Source organism: Dipodomys merriami, unplaced genomic scaffold (assembly GCF_024711535.1).
Source record: "Dipodomys merriami isolate MVZ:Mamm:240054 unplaced genomic scaffold, mDipMer1.0.p SCAF_143, whole genome shotgun sequence".
NCBI lineage: Eukaryota > Metazoa > Chordata > Mammalia > Rodentia > Heteromyidae > Dipodomys > Dipodomys merriami.
In genome coordinates this window covers 127,839-145,507 of record NW_027202749.1, presented here as the reverse complement: position 1 = coordinate 145,507, position 17,669 = coordinate 127,839, and the positions used below count along the sequence as shown (strand labels likewise).

The window sequence follows — 17,669 nt, the reverse complement described above, 5'->3', positions numbered from 1 at the left end:
TTATAACTATCAGAAGACCATTATTTTTAAGATGGAAGGCCTTCCTAGCATGGCTATAGATTTATTACAATCCAAGTTATTCCAGAAGGCCATGTTATGGACAGTAACAAATGGATGGTGACATTTATAGGGAAAGGCACAGGCTAAGAATAGCCTGCACACACGGTAAAACACCGGGAGCCCGGCATTCCCAACCTCAGGTCCTACTGTAAAGTGGCAGTGTTCTGTACTGCCAGAAAAGCTGTAGACCAGAGGACTAGAACGAGTGGAGCCCAGAAATAGATGCGTGTGTGTGTGTGAAGCACTTGATCTTTGACAAAAAGCAAAGGCAATTCACAGAGAAATTATAGTCTTCCCACAAATGGGTAAAAACTGAAGCTGGGCATCCACACATGAAAAAACAAATCTAGCTCAGCGCCTACAACTTCCACAGCATGAATCAGACCCATGTACAAGAAGAACAGCAACACTTTGCAGCTTCTGGAAGACAACACAGGAGAAAACCTAGCTAACCTCAGATTTTATAAAGCGTTTTCAGGTACAACACAAAGTATAATCCATGAGGAAAAAATATGGCAAGAAGGACTTTATTTAAATTTAAAACTGCATCCCACCTACTCAAGAGGCAGAGGTGGGATGGTGGATGGAGGCCGGCCCTAGGCAAATCCACAAGAGCCACCCTGAGAGACAAGCTGAAGGCAAAGGAACTAGGGATGTGGCTCAAGTGGTAGATAACATGACAAACAAATGATAGGCCCTGGATTCAACCAACCAGCCAACCAATCTGTTGTGCCAGAGATACTCTGAAGGAAATGAAAAGACAAGATACAGCTTGTAAAACACACACCTGACCAAAGTATGCACACACTACAAGTGAACTACCAACCCTTGAAACTAAAAAGTAAGCCGCCCACTTGTGGCTCACACCTGTAGTTGTAACTACTCAGGAGGCTGAGATCTGAGGATCAGTTCAAAGCCAGCCCAGGCAGAAAAGCACATGAGACACTTATCTCCAATTAGTTAGCAAAAAGCTGGAAGTGAAATTGTGACTCAAACAGTCCTGGCACATTCTGTCTTTTTTTTTTTTCCGGTCGTGGAGCTTGGACTCTGGGCTTGGGTGCTGTCCCTGTGCTCTTCAGATCAAGGCGAGTGTTCTAACCTTGTAGCTCACACAGTAGAATGCTACTTAAGTGCTCCAGGACCTGCACACACATGTGTGCACACCCACCCACACCCACCACTACCACCAAACCAAAAAAAAAAACCTGAAAAATAAGAAGCCAACAACCCATTTTTGAGGACAGACAAGACCTGCACAGGGTGCTGATGTAAACGGAGATGCGCAGCACAGGAGCGTGGTGGTGTCTGCGGCACTTATACCCACTGAGACCAGGAGCGTGGTGTCTGCATCACTGTACACCACTGAGACCAGGAGCGTGGTGTCTGCATCACTGTACACCACTGTGACCAGGAGCGTGGTGTCTGCGGCACTGTACACCACTGAGACCAGGAGCGTGGTGTCTGCGGCACTTATACCCACTGAGACCAGGAGCGTGGTGTCTGCATCACTGTACACCACTGTGACCAGGAGCATGGTGTCTGCATCACTGTACACCACTGAGACCAGGAGCGTGGTGTCTGCGGCACTGTACACCACTGAGACCAGGAGCGTGGTGTCTGCGGCACTGTACACCACTGTGACCTTAGGAATGAAGGCACCACCCACAGCAGGTGGGGGCACAGGGCGGGCGGGGTGGGCACGGGGCGGGCGGGGGGGGGGCACGGGGTGGGCGGGGTGGGCACGGGGCGGGCGGGGGGGCACGGGGCGGGCGGGGGGGCACGGGGCAGGTGGGGGGCACGGGGCAGGCGGGGGGCACGGGGCAGGCGGGTGGGGGCATGGGGCGGGGGGGGCACGGGGCAGGCGGGGGGGCACGGGACGGGGGGGGCACGGGGCGGGCGGGGGGGCACGGGGCGGGGGGGCACGGGGCAGGCGGGGGCACGGGGCAGGCGGGGGGGCACGGGACGGGTGGGGGGGGCACGGGGCGGGCGGGGGGGCACGGGGCGGGGGGGCACGGGGCAGGCGGGGGCACGGGGCAGGCGGGTGGCACGGGGCAGGCGCGGGGGCACGGGGCAGGCGGGGGGGGCACGGGGCGGGGGGGCACGGGGCGGGCGCGGGGGCACGGGGCGGGCGCGGGGGCACGGGGCGGGCGGGGGGGCACGGGGCAGGCGGGGGGCACGGGGCAGGCGCGGGGGCACGGGGCAGGCGGGGGCACGGGGCAGGCGGGGGGGGCACGGGGCAGGCGGGGGGGCACGGGGCAGGCGGGGGGGCACGGGGCAGGCGGGGGCACGGGGCAGGCGGAGGCACGGGGCAGGTGCGGGGGCACGGGGCAGGTGCGGGGGCACGGGGCAGTCTGGGGGGCATGGGGCAGGCGGGGGGGGGGCACGGGGCAGGCGGGGGGGCACGGGGCAGGCGGGGGGGCACGGGGCAGTCTGGGGGGCACGGGGCAGGCGGAGGCACGGGGCAGGTGCGGGGGCACGGGGCAGGTGCGGGGGCACGGGGCAGTCTGGGGGGCACGGGGCAGGCGGGGGGGCACGGGGCAGGCGGGGGGGCACGGGGCGGGCGGGGGCACGGGGCCGTGGTGGTGCTCACTTCCCGAGGGAGTGAGACAGCGCAGCCACTTTCTGGCACTTTCTTGCAAAGCCTAGCACAGTCACACAGTGTTGTCCATCAGCCCTGCTCCTGGTGTCCCCTAATTGAGTTGGAAGCGGGGTGCACAGAACCTGCGTGTGGGGATTTGTCCATCAGTGGTGCTCCTGGCATTTCCCTAATTGAGTTGGAAGTGGGGCGCACAGAACCTGCGTGTGGGGATTTGTTGGGCATTATTCACAGTTCCCAACTGGGAGTGACCATGTCCTTGACCAGGTGAATAAACAAACTGTCAGATCCAGACAGTGGAATATGATTCAGGCGTGAAAAGAAACGAGCAAACAAGCCACCAAAAAGTGAAAGAGGCTGTGAAGAGGCTGGGCGCTGTGTGACGGCCGCTCTGTGGCTCTGGGTGGGAAACGCAGGGTGCAAACCTTCGAGGTCCCCAGGCTCTCTTGAGGTAGTGAGGAGGCCAGGCCAGGAGTTACCGAGAGCACAATGGTATTCTGTTTTGAGGTCGGGTCTCCTTATGGAGCTTCAGTCTTCAAACTCTATTCTGTTTTAGCCTCATAAGTGCTCGGACTGCAGTCAGGCATTACTATACCCAACTCTGTAAAGTTAGCTTTTTTTTTTTTTATCCTGGTATTGGGCCTTGAACTCTGGGCTGAGCACTGTTCCCAAGTCTGGTGCTCTACCACTTGAGGAACTTCCATTTTTTTGGTGATTAATTGGACATTAAGAGTCTTATGGACTTTTCTGCCCAAACTGGCTTCGAACTGTAATCCTCAGCGCTCAGCCTTCTGAGGATCTAGGCTTATAAAGATGTTGTTAATGTAGGCCTTTGTGCATTTGTCATGACCTTGAAGACTTTACAGCACAAAGAATGAAGCCTACTGTGTGCAAAAAATACACCTCATTTAGTGGTTGGGGAATCCAGGAAAGAATGCAGACCAAAAAGAGAATCTAACTGTAGTATAAACTATGAGAATCCTGACTGCAGGGGTATAAAGCAAGGTGTCTATTTGTGTCATTTTGGAGTTGGGTACTGTCTGTAGGACTGAAGGCAAGGAAAGCGCATACTCGCTACTTTCTGCTCAGTGTAGGTGGTGTCCATGTGAATACAGGCTGACAGTTCTGACATAAATTCTAATGTGTGGTGGATGGTGGGGGCCAGGGGTCTCTGCGGGGGGATTTGCATTCTAAGAAGAGGAGGAGGTGAGGTCAATGTGGTAGGGTTGGCAACACACCTAACTGAACGCAGGAAAAGATGGCTGTTTGAATATCTACAAATAAGTGTACACACAAGTTAGTGCACAGAACGCACCCTCTTTTGTCAGGTGAGAGGGTATAGAAGTGAGCCCAGCAGCAATGAACACTGCCAGCACCCAGACCTTGGCATCCAACAGGGCTCCATACAGAAGCTGGGTCTCCGACTGGAGCAGGTGATCTGTCTCTGGAGCGAGGGTCTGTGTAGTGTGCGCTGCGTGGGTGCATGTAGGGTGTACACGTACCTGGCCTCGGCGAGTCTCACAGTTGTGGAGGTAACTGAGGTGGTAGATCTTCAGATTTAATGTGGCAAAATTCAGGTACTTTGTGAAAATCTGGAACAGAAACATTGTAACAGCAGGAATCAGAAGTTGCAGATTTCAGCTGTTCTGGCTACTGACTTGCTTGAGGTTGCTGGAAGACAGACAGGCGGGCTCAGACACCCAGGAGGTGGTGCTCAGCACTTCGGGTGCGGACTCTCGCGTGAGAATTCAAAGGGCATGGGTCACAGGCTCGGCTTGCACACCCGGTGTGCTCACCGATGCACAGCTTGCACAAGCATGGATGCACAGAGGGAGAAAGCGACACACAGACAGCGCAGGAGTGCTGGTACGCAGGGAAGACCCCAGACGTCTTCCTGACACTCACGTCTTCATCTTCACTGGTGAAGCATGGGCCATCGAGCTTATTCACGGCCATGATAACAGCCATGACATCTTTGCCATTCATAGTGGGCATGGCCAGGATGTTCCTTGTCACGTAGTCGGTGAGCTCGTCAGCGAATGGGCTGAAGTGGGGACACTGGTGAGAGGAGACAAGAAAGAGACTGTTGCTGGGGCTGGGGCCCGACGCCCTGGCTCTGGGCTGGGGCTGAGCTCCAGGAGACTCTGCTCCAACAGGTGTGGCAAGGTTAGGTGCTCTGCGTCTGGCCCTGGGGTATGGCCCTGGGTAGAGAGGCTTCGCTTGCCCTGGGACTCAACCCAGTTCACCTCACCTCTGAGCTTAGGAACCCTGAGCTCTGACTGCGGGAGAGGTGGCTCTCTCCTGCCTTGGCCTCTCTCTGCTCTGTCTCCACCGGCCCCTCCACACCTGCCCAGTTTGGCCTCCCGGAGTCCCCGGTCTGCCTGGCCGTCTCCTGGTCGAGAGGATCATCCCTTCTATCTCTAGCCACCTCGAGGCCAGCCCCACATGTCCCTCCCCCAAAATAACTATTGTTGAAGGAAGAATTATCCCCATTCTAATGGGTGGCTTGTGTACGGGACACTCGCACCAGGATGAGTCAGCTGGAAATCCGGGGTGGGGTTCCCTGTGCGCTGAGGTCTGTCCCAAGGTGGACAGCTCTGTCGGTCTCACTGTGGCCTGCACAATTCCACCAAGCCAGACATAATCCAGTGTCCCTGCCATGGCTGGTCAACACCCTTCCTTGACTGCTTTGCGGTTGGATGAGAAATCCCTGTTGACTGTTACAGGGAATCTGTTCTGCTTTTTGAGATAGGGAAGCCTTGGACTATGATCCTCCTACATCAGCCTCCTACAACTCTGGAATTACAGGCATGGGCTACTGTGTACTCAGCCCCGAGTCCACCATAGAAACACCAACATCCACATCAGTTCTTGTCCTTAGAGAGCACTATAGTGCTTCTGACAGAGCATCATGTGAAATTTTGATAATGTCTGTAGAACATCAGGTGTGACCCTCAGGTGGACACAGAGCCCTACCAGTGACTCTCAGAGCATGCACACAAATTTCCATGTGTGACCCTCAGAGCACACACACAGACCCCACACGTGACCCTCAGAGCATGCACACAGACCCCACACGTGACCCTCACAGCATGCACACAGACCCCACACGTGACCTTCACAGCATGCACACAGACCCCACACGTGACCCTCACAGCATGCACACAGACCCCACACATGACCCTCACAGCATGCACACAGACCCCACCCGTGACCCTCACAGCATGCACACAGACCCCACACGTGACCCTCAGAGCATGCACACAGACCCCACACATGACCCTCACAGCATGCACACAGACCCCACACATGACCCTCAGAACATGCACACAGACCCCACACGTGACCCTCAGAGCACGCACACAGACCCCACACGTGACCCTCAGAGCATGCACACAGACCCCACACGTGACCCTCAGAGCATGCACACAGACCCCACACGTGACCCTCACAGCATGCACACAGACCCCACACGTGACCTTCACAGCATGCACACAGACCCCACACGTGACCCTCACAGCATGCACACAGACCCCACACGTGACCTTCAGAGCATGCACACAGACCCCACACATGACCCTCACAGCATGCACACAGACCCCACATGTGACCCTCACAGCATGCACACAGACCCCACACGTGACCCTCACAGCATGCACACAGACCCCACACGTGACCCTCACAGCATGCACACAGACCCCACACGTGACCCTCACAGCATGCACACAGATCCCACACGTGACCCTCAGAACATGCACACAGACCCCACCCGTGACCCTCACAGCATGCACACAGACCCCACACGTGACCCTCAGAGCATGCACACAGACCCCACACATGACCCTCACAGCATGCACACAGACCCCACACATGACCCTCAGAACATGCACACAGACCCCACACGTGACCCTCAGAGCACGCACACAGACCCCACACGTGACCCTCAGAGCATGCACACAGACCCCACACGTGACCCTCACAGCACGCACACAGACCCCACACGTGACCCTCAGAGCATGCACACAGACCCCACACGTGACCCTCAGAGCATGCACACAGACCCCACACGTGACCTTCACAACATGCCCACAGACTCCACACGTGACCCTCACAGCATGCCCACAGACCCCACACGTGACCCTCAGAGCATGCACACAGACCCCACGCATGACCCTCACAGCATGCACACAGACCCCACGCATGACCCTCACAGCATGCACACAGACCCCACACGTGACCCTCAGAGCATGCACACAGACCCCACGCATGACCCTCACAGCATGCCTACAGACCCCACACGTGACCCTCAGAGCATGCACACAGACCCCACGCATGACCCTCAGAGCATGCACACAGACCCCACACGTGACCCTCAGAGCATGCACACAGACCCCACGCATGACCCTCACAGCATGCACACTATGTATAGGTCCTAGTCAGCAAACGTCCAGTCTTGCTTTTCCAGATTTGTCTCACATTTTGCTCTGAGACCCCTCTTCCGCCTCTCTGCCTCACTCACTTCTAAGCCTTCTTCCTCAAGCAAGCAGTAGAGCAGCCTGGCACCTCCTTCCTTCCCTCTAAGACTTCTTCCACCAGGGAGCCTTGCACTGTTAATTACTTTCTCTCATTCATAGGTCTTCCCTCTGCGGGGACTTGGTTTTAGAATGCTCCCAGAGCTCTCCGTGCTCTCTCCTCCATGGTGCCTTTCTGGGCTCCCCCCTTCCTGCCGGGGCCCAGGTTTTCCTGGCAAATACCTTCGCCCTGCCCCAGCTCTCCTACCTGGGTCTGGTACAATCACATCTTTTCGGTGTATGTGGTACTGAGGAATTGAACAGAGGCCTTCATCCGTGTGAAGCAAGCACTCTACCACGGAGCCACATTCCCAGTCCTTGTTTTGTTTTTTCACCTAAACTAACCTTGAAAATTAGCAGCTTGGTACCTAGGGCATCTCAAAGAATGTACCTCTTGCCTCGTAGAGACTTTTTTAAGTAGAGGGCTTCGTGGATATGTTTGGCCATGTGAGAAGCACTGCTAAACAGTATCTCCAGGGGTTGATTTCCTGTCTCTGCTTCCCCCCTCCCCGCCCCCAATACCTCTTCCAGTTCAAAGGAGTCTGCAGTGGAAATGACTAGAACTGGGCTGGGGGTTTGTCATGGGTGTTTTCCAAAAGCACAGAAGCCTTAATCTGTCTCTGGGTTTGGCTTGCCTGTTGCTAGCAAGCACCAGGCTCTTGCAGCAATGTGAAGCTGGAAGAGAGGGAAGCCTCCCAGTGCCAGTTACCTTGTGTAGGAGGTGGGCTAGTCAGCAAAATAATAGCACTTTATCTATTCTTTCTTTCTTCCTTCCTTTCTTTCTTTCTTTCTTTCTTTCTTTCTTTCTTTCTTTCTTTCTTTCTTTCTTTCTCTCTTTCTTTCTTTCTTTTTCTTTTTTCTCTTTCTTTCTTTTGTTCTTTCTTCTTTCTCTCTCTCTCTCTTTCTTTTCTTTCTTTCTCTCTTTCTTTCTTTCTTTCTCTCTTTCTGTCAGTTCTGGGGCTTGAACTCTGGGCCCAGACACTGTCCCTCATCTCTTCAGCTAAAGGTGAGCATTCTACCACTTGAGCCACAGCACCACTTCCAGTTTTCCAGTGGTTTATTGGAGATGAGTCTTGCAGACTTCTTGCCCGGGCTGGCTTTGAACTGCAACCTTCAGATCTCAGCTCCTGGCACCTGGCTGCGCTTTAACTTTTCTACAGCTAAGTTAACCATGCAAGCTGTAGTTTCCATCTTTCGTCCATTGTCATTCCCCGCCCCCGCCACCACATCAAATCTGTTGAATTCATTCACTGATGCAAAATATTCACCCATATCTACAAATCCAATGCAATACTCATCAATATCCCAACCTCAAAAATTCATATGGAATAATAAAAGATCCTGAATAGCTAAAACAATCTTTAGCAGAAAGAACAGTGCTGGAGGAATATGAATACCAAACTTCAAGCTCTACTACAAAGCCATAGTAATCAAAACAGCTTGGTACTGGCACAAGAACAGACCTGAGGACCAATGGAATAGAACTGAAGACCCAGAAATGAACCCACAGACCTATAGCCATCTAATCTGCGATAGGGAAGCCAAAAAAATGGATGGAAGAAAGACAGCCTCTTCAGTAAATGGTGCTGGCAAAACTGGTTAACCACATGTAGAAAACTAAAGTTAGAGCTGGGAGCTAATCCTAGCTACTCAGGAGGCTGAGATCTGAGGATCATGGTTCAAAGTCAGCCCAGGCAGGAAACTCCATGAGACTCTTATCTCCAATAAACCACTAGAAAACCGGAAGTGGCTCTGTGGCTCAAGTGGTAGAACGCTCGCCTTGAGCTGAAGAGCTGAGGGACAGTGTCCAGGCCCGGCGTTCAAGCCTCACAACAAAGAAAGAAAGAAAGAAAGAAAGAAAGAAAGAAAGAAAGAAAGAAAGAAAGAAAGAAAGAAAGAAAGAAAGAAAGAAAGAAAGAAAGAAAGAAAGAAAGAAAGAAAGAAAGAAAGGAAAGAAAGAAAGAAAGGAAGGAAGAAAGGAAGGAAGGAAGGAAGGAAGGAAGGAAGGAAGGAAGGAAGGAAGAAAGGAAGGAAGAAAGAAAGGAAGAAAGGAAGCTAAAGTTATATCCTTATATATCACCCTGAACCAGAATCAACTCCAAATAGATCAAAGACCTTGAAGTAAAAGCAAACACCCTGAAAACATTACAGGAAGGAATAGCAGAAACTCTAGGTCTCCTTGGCACAAGCCGAAATTTCTTAATAGAGACCCAGAAACACAACAAATCAAAGAAAGGTTGGACAAATGGGATTGCATGAGGCTGCAGAGCTTCTGCATGGCAAAGGACATAGCTAGCAAGATCAATAGAAAGCCCACGGATTGGGAGAAGATCTTCACTAGCCATACAATGGACAAGGGTCTCATACCTAAAATATACCTGGAAATCAAAAAATTAAATCCCCCAACAACAAATCCTCAAAGAAACAACTGCCCAATTCAGAAACTTCTCTGAAGAGGAAATAAGAATGGCACATGAATAAACACATGAAGAAATGTTCAACTTCTCTGGCCCTAAAAGAAATGCAACTCAAAACCACATTGAGATTCCACCTCACCCCAGTTAGAATGGCTATAATCACAAAATCGAATAACAACAGATGCTGGAGGGGATGTGGGCAAAAGGGAACCTTACTGCATTGTTGGTGGGAGTGTAAACTTGTTCAACCACTCTAGAAGGCAGTATGGAGGTTCATCAAAAGACCACACATATAGGCTGGGAAGGTGGCTCAGTGGTGGACCACTTGCCTTGCATGCATGAGGCCCTGGGTTCGATTCCTCAGTACCACATAAGCAAAAAGAAAAAAGCTGGAAATGGCGCTGTGGCTCAAGTTATAGAGCACTAGCCTTGAGCTGAAGAGCTGAGGGACAGTGCCCAGGCCCAGAGTTCAGGCCCCACGACCCACCCCCCCCAAAAAAAAAAAAAAAAGACTATACATAGAGCTCTCCTATGACCCAGCCAGCAATCTCACTTTTGGACATCTACCCAAACTATTACAAATAAGGCCACACTAAAGCTACCAGCACAACTATGTTTATCGTAGCATTATTTACTATAGCTAAGATATGGAACCAACCCAGATGCCCCTCAGTAGATGAATGGATCAAGAAAATGTGATTTATCTATCTATTGATCTATCTATCTATTAGTGAAGTAAGCCAGACCCAAACAAACATAGGTCCCATGGTTTCCCTTATTTGCAACAATTAGTATATGTCTAGGATAATCTTAGCAGATGAGCAGGTTAGCTCAATAACTATGTACATACGATGATATTAGATGATGCTAAGCGAAATGAACTCCAAGGCATTGACACAAGAGGTTTTTCTTTGTTGTTGTTGTTTTTAATGTACTATGTGATTTTTTTTGTTTCTTTTGTATATTCTTCCACTATGCTACATCCCCTGTTGTCACTGTATATGATTTTGGTACCCTTGTATTGTATATACATTTATCTGAATTAGGGAAGGGAAGGAACAGGATGGGAGACAAAGGAGAGGGGGGATCCAATGCAACAGCTATATACACAAGACAATATGTTGGAAATGATCTGTAAAACTTGGGGGGTTGGGGGAGGGAAAGTAGGAGAAAAATGAAGGAAGGGGTAACAAGTTTGACAAGAAATGTACTTATTACCTTACTTAGGTAACTGTAGCCCCTCTGTATATAATCTTGACAATAAAAAAAATGCTTGTAAAATTACTAAGAATTATGCCGAGCGCTGGTGGCTCACGCCTGTAATCCTAGCTACTCCGGAGGCTGAGATCTGAGGATTGCGGTTCAAAGCCAGCCCGGGCAGGAGAGACCGTGAGACTCCTATCTCCAATAAAATCTCCAATAATCACCAGAAAACCGGAAGTGGTGCTGTAGCTCAAGTGGTAGAGCGCTTGCCTTGAGCTGAAGAGCTGAAGGACAGTGCCCAGGCCCAGAGTTCAAGCCCCACGACCGACCGACCAAAAAAAAAAATTACTAAGAATTGAACCTTAATTGAGCCTTCAGATTAACTTGTGAGAATTAAGAAAAATCCCTTCAACTGTGTTACGTCTCTTGGACCAGGGTAGCAAGGGGACTCCAGGTTTGTAGGAGCCTCCCTCAGTGTCCCCTATAAAACAGAACTTTCTAGTATTGTGTTGCCACCACTTCTAAAAAACACTTAGGAATATTAGAGTAGCACATTGACGAAGTAAGAAATTTTGCTCATTGTTTTCGAAAACCAGGCACAAACCGATGTTCTCTAAGAAACACTGAAGCTGTAGTGAATAACACATCAGTGAATGAATAAAACTGTCACTTCCGGGCTGGCCACGGGTCCTAGGAGGTTAGGTCCCCCAGTTTTTACCTCAGCTTTCTGGCCTCAAGCTTCCTAAATCTGTATGGCAAATCAATCTTGATGCTTTTGTGTAAATAATTATGTAAAATCTGATAAAACCAAATCCATTTCACAAATTTTAAAATAATGCTCAGACCACGTAGGAAGTGGAGGCTGCAGAATCAGGACTTTGGGACTAGGCCGGCTACGTACAGTCTTCTAGGCCATCAAATGAGACCCCGTCTCAACTCCTCTCTCCATCAAAATGTATCAGCATGAATATAGAACCTTAAGTCTCCAGAGGAAATCTTGAAAGGTGCTGGTGGCTCACACTGGAGGCTACCACTTGAGAATCTTCGTTCAAAGACAGCCTGGGGAGAATAGTCAAGGAGACTGTACCCTCCAGTTAGCTAGCACAAGGGCTGAGCTAGAGGTTGGCTCAAGTGGTAAAGCTCTATCTGTGACTAAAAAAGCTGAGTGAGAACTGAGTTCAAGCATCACTACCAGTATACACACACACACACACACACACACACACACACATACATACACACACATACGCACGCACACACACACACATACGCACGCACACACACACATACACACACACACATACACACATACATACACACACATACGCACGCACACACACACACACATACACACACACACCCCACACACACACATACACACACATACACACACACACATATACACACACATACACACACATACCCCCCATATACACACACACATACACATACACACACACACATATACACACACATACACACACATACACACATACACCCACACACATACACACACACATACCCCCCCACATACACACACACATCCCCCCACACATACACACACACATACCCCCCCACATACACACACATACACACATACACACACATACACACACACATACACCCACACACATACACCCACACACATACACACATACACACATACCCCCCCACATACACACACACATACACCCACACACATACACACACATACCCCCCCACACATACACACACATACACACACATACACACACACACATCTAAATAGTATCAGATTCTAATTGTTCACTGTTCTCTATTTTTTAAGATATAGCTGTAGATTTAGACTGAATCCTAAATTCCAGTTTCTCTCATATCTGGCTTCACCTACATAACTAAGGCCATGGATTTCTCTTTCCCAAAGCCCCATAAGGGAGAACTGAATAACTTGATCTGAATTTCAAGATAAAGACCTTGTGCCTTGAAGTGGGGCTGCATAGAAAGTCTCTTAAACCACTCAGTGGCACAGCCAGAGACACTGGGTCTGCAAGCCAGATCTACTTGTGTTTAGGTCTTTATGTGGAGAGCTCTATCTGTGTTCATGGTTTGCTCAGGTTTATGGTGCACCTGACCCAAGCTTCTGTTGCTACTCAGGTTTGTGTATGTTTATGATCTGCCTAAGTTACGGTTTCCCTCTGCTCAGGATCTTCTTGTGCTCATGATTTGCCTGTGTAGATGATCTGTTTGAGCTCATGGTCTGCCTGTATTCAGGTATGGCTGTTACTCATGGTCTACCTGTGCTCAGGGTCTACTTATGTCATAGTCTTCCTGTGCTCAGGTCTACCTGTGATTATGATTTACTGGTGCTCAGGGTCTTCCTATATCTGGAGTTTACCTGTGGTCAGGGTCAGCTGGGCTTAGGATTTGTCTGGGTTAACTTATTTTTATTTTTGCCAGTCCTGGGCTAGAACTCAGGGCCTGGGCACTGTCCTTGAGCCTCTCTGTGCTCAAGGCCCCACAGCGCCACTTCCAGCTTTTTTTCTGTGTATGTGGTACGGAGGAATTGAACCCAGCGCTTCATGCATGCTAGGCAAGCGCTCTACCACTAAGCCACCTTCACAGCCGCTGTCTGGCTTAACTTCTGCAGCTACCTTGTGAGGCCGATGTCACGAGACTCGGGAGGGGCCAGGTGCAGCAGGGTTCCACCTTGTGCCTGAGCTCCCATCAATCCTGCTATCTCGGGGGGGCTCCATGCTGCAGAGACTATAGTGGGGTCTACCTATAGCCACACAACGCTCACATTCTGAGAGAAGGGTACTGGAAGGCCAGAGATATTAGGTGCTCTCCGCCTCAGTCTCTCCCTTGAAAATAGGGATGTGAACCCAGAAGTCTACCACCTGGTAATTCAGAGTATTGTGACGTGCCTGATAGAAGTCGTGGTGTTTTGTGGTTTTTCCCCTTTTCCCCTAGTCTGAGGTTGGCCGGCCTAGCACAGCCATCTCAGGAGAAGGCATCTTAGGTCAGTCCTAAGGCCGGCATCACAGAGAGCCGGGGGAGGGGGACTGAAGGGCGCCAGCAGCTTTGCTGAAGGGACCCAAACCAAGGAGGGGCACGGTCATCCCCACAGGTGTGAGAGGAGGACACGGTCATCCCCACAGGTGTGAGAGGAGGACACGGTCATCCCCACAGAGGAGGGCACGGTCATCCCCACAGGTGTGAGAGGAGGACACGGTCATCCCCACAGGTGTGAGAGGAGGACACGGTCATCCCCACAGAGGAGGACACAGTCATCCCCACAGGTGTGAGAGGAGGGCACGGTCATCCCCACAGGTGTGAGAGGAGGGCACGGTCATCCCCACAGAGGAGGGGCACGGTCATCCCCACAGGTGTGAGAGGAGGACACGGTCATCCCCACAGGTGTGAGAGGAGGACATGGTCATCCCCACAGAGGAGGGCACGGTCATCCCCACAGAGGAGGACACGGTCATCCCCACAGAGGAGGGCACGGTCATCCCCACAGAGGAGGACGCAGTCATCCCCACAGAGGAGGGCACGGTCATCCCCACAGGTGTGAGAGGAGGACACGGTCATCCCCACAGGTGTGAGAGGAGGACACGGTCATCCCCACAGGTGTGAGAGGAGGACACGGTCATCCCCACAGAGGAGGGGCACGGTCATCCCCACAGGTGTGAGAGGAGGACATGGTCATCCCCACAGAGGAGGGCACGGTCATCCCCACAGAGGAGGACACGGTCATCCCCACAGAGGAGGGCACGGTCATCCCCACAGAGGAGGGCACGGTCATCCCCACAGGTGTGAGAGGAGGACACGGTCATCCCCACAGGTGTGAGAGGAGGACACGGTCATCCCCACAGGTGTGAGAGGAGGACATGGTCATCCCCACAGAGGAGGGCACGGTCATCCCCACAGAGGAGGACACGGTCATCCCCACAGAGGAGGGCACGGTCATCCCCACAGAGGAGGACGCAGTCATCCCCACAGAGGAGGGCACGGTCATCCCCACAGGTGTGAGAGGAGGACACGGTCATCCCCACAGGTGTGAGAGGAGGACACGGTCATCCCCACAGGTGTGAGAGGAGGACACGGTCATCCCCACAGAGGAGGACACGGTCATCCCCACAGGTGTGAGAGGAGGACACAGTCATCCCCACAGGTGTGAGAGGAGGACATGGTCATCCCCACAGAGGAGGGCACGGTCATCCCCACAGAGGAGGACACGGTCATCCCCACAGAGGAGGGCACGGTCATCCCCACAGAGGAGGGCACGGTCATCCCCACAGGTGTGAGAGGAGGGCACGGTCATCCCCACAGAGGAGGACGCAGTCATCCCCACAGAGGAGGGCACGGTCATCCCCACAGGTGTGAGAGGAGGGCACGGTCATCCCCACAGGTGTGAGAGGAGGACACGGTCATCCCCACAGAGGAGGACACGGTCATCCCCACAGGTGTGAGAGGAGGACACAGTCATCCCCACAGGTGTGAGAGGAGGGACATGGTCATCCCCACAGGTGTGAGAGGAGGGACACGGTCATCCCCACAGGTGTGAGAGGAGGACACGGTCATCCCCACAGGTGTGAGAGAAGCAGCAGCAGGTGGAGGAGCCGTCCCAGGCTTAAAGATGAAACTTTGTCTTGGAGATTATGTGAGCAGGAAGGGAAAGAGGACAAGGAAGGAAGGAAGGAAGGGAAGGAGGGAGGAAGGGGAGGGAGGGAGGGAGGGAAGGGAGGGAGGGGGAGCGAGAAAGAAAGAGAAGGAAGGGAGCGTGGAAGAAGGAGAAAGAACGGTGTGGAAGTGCTCACTGCCCCACACAAGCCACTCTACCAACTGCCAACTTTCTTGTTTTCCTGCTCCTGTTATTCCAAGTGGCTTGTGGATGACCCATTTCTTAAAAAGGAAGTAAGGACCAAGCTAATCCTACAGATTACTCTATTCAGGTCGTTAGATGGCTGCCTGTTTATAGCAGATAAGCGTAAGAGGATTGCTGCCCTGCGGCCTAGCCTTCCCACCTGGCTGGGGGAGCAAATGGCGCTCCTTGGGGAGACTGTCCAGGTGGGATTCCCTTTGGGAGCCCTTCGCTAGGACCTGGGGAACCTGGGCAGAAGGACATGAGGCTGCCTGGGTCCCTCGGGGAAGGGAAAAAAGGAAGAGGAGACAGGAGAGCAACAGGAAGAAGGAGGCTGGTGCGGGCCTTCTCCCTCGGAGGCCCCAGCCCCTGGCCCGCCTGCCGGCCTCACATCAAGGGAGCCCTGTACTCAGCAGGCTAGACCTACATTGCTCCCCCCAGCCATGTACGCAGGTCTTCCTGAGCCCTGTCCTCTGTCAGTGAGTCTGCTCCCAGACTGGGCCTGCACACTGCCCCCTCCACCCCGCCTCCCACCCAGCACCAGCGGGGAGGAGAGCGGTGTGGTACCTTGGGAGTGTGGGGCTGCCGCTGCTGCCGCTGTGCCGTCTCTGGCCTGGCCCGGCAGGCTCAGACACCTCTAGGAGGCTCCCCATCCCCTCTGGCCACTGCCTTCCCCCAGGGCTCCTGAAAGCCTCAGGCCCTCACAGTCCACGGCCCCACGGGCACCAGGCGGCCCTCAGGGCCTCAGTCTGCACGGCCCCACTGGCACCAGGCGGCCCTCAGGCCCTCACAGTCCACGGCCCCACTGGCACCAGGTGGCCCTCAGGCCCTCAGTCTGCACGGCCCCACGGGCACCAGGAACCCTCAGGCCCTCACAGTCCACGGCCCCACTGGCACCAGGTGGCCCTCAGGGCCTCAGTCTGCACGGCCCCACGGGCACCAGGCAGCCCTCAGGCCCTCACAGTCCACGGCCCCACTGGCACCAGGCGGCCCTCAGGGCCTCAGTCTGCACGGCCCCACTGGCACCAGGCGGCCCTCAGGCCCTCAGTCTGCACGGCCCCACTGGCACCAGGTGGCCCTCAGGCCCTCAGTCTGCACGGCCCCACGGGCACCAGGAACCCTCAGGCCCTCACAGTCCATGGCCCCACGGCCCCACCAGGGAGCCCCGAATTTGGGACCTGGTCACAAGGTCAGGGCCTAATTCTGTTTGTTCTCTGGCCTGATCAAAGACTTCAGCATGAGGAGCATTGCTGGGCTCACTTGCGTGGACCACAGGGGGCCCTCCCGAGCTCTCCTCTTCACTCATGGTGCCAAGGGGCAGCTTTTGGGAGGGACACCAAAAGGCTAGACACTCGCTCTAGGAGCAGGTGGAGCAGAAAGGTGGGGCTCCAAGGACTCCGCCGCAGGAATCGAGCTTTGGCCCTGGACAGGAGGCCCCCGCTGGATTCTTGAAGGGGAGGGAGGGCCCAGGGCCTGGCTCTCGCACACACCCCTGCCGCACACACACCCACCTCTGCCACATCCGGCACGTTCACCATCTTCTTGGTCTGAGCCACGTGGCCAACAACCCCGATGTCCAGTGGGAAGACGATCTCAGAGTCAGGGGGCACCAGGCAGTCCTCCAGGAGGCTGCCCGGCTGCACGCTGAAGAGCCGCGTGGCGAGCTCGGCCACGCCGTTGCGCTGGCGGTACATGAAGAGGCTGCAGCGGTCGGCGTGCAGGATGGTGCACAGGCGCCGCAGGACCTTGAAGACTACGCGTTCCATGTTGATGCTTTCCTGCATGTCCTGTACCAGCTCGAACAGCGCCACGCTCTCCTCTACCTGGCACAGCTCACGCAAGCTGTCGCAGTCCACCAGACGCCCATCCTCGCAGGCCCCAGCCACATTCTCGGGGCTCAGCTTCTTCCCGAAGTACTCGTGGGCGAAGCTGGGGTTCCCATCCAGGAAGCTCCGCACCTGCTCCTCGGTGAGGCTCAT

General features: G+C 53.6%; 1 protein-coding gene across 1 annotated transcript in view; it reads right to left on the bottom strand.

Annotated features, from left to right (window-relative positions):
- Pde6b (phosphodiesterase 6B) overlaps positions 1–17,669 on the bottom strand; it is a 36,540-nt gene extending 18,871 nt beyond the window's left edge. Inside the window, exons 1-3 of the mRNA XM_070021626.1 lie at positions 17,202–17,669; positions 4,562–4,714; positions 4,159–4,248 (exon numbers count right to left, since the gene is read on the bottom strand). Coding sequence (XP_069877727.1) covers positions 4,159–4,248; positions 4,562–4,714; positions 17,202–17,669 — 711 coding nt within the window. The remainder of the gene's footprint in view (positions 1–4,158; positions 4,249–4,561; positions 4,715–17,201) is intronic.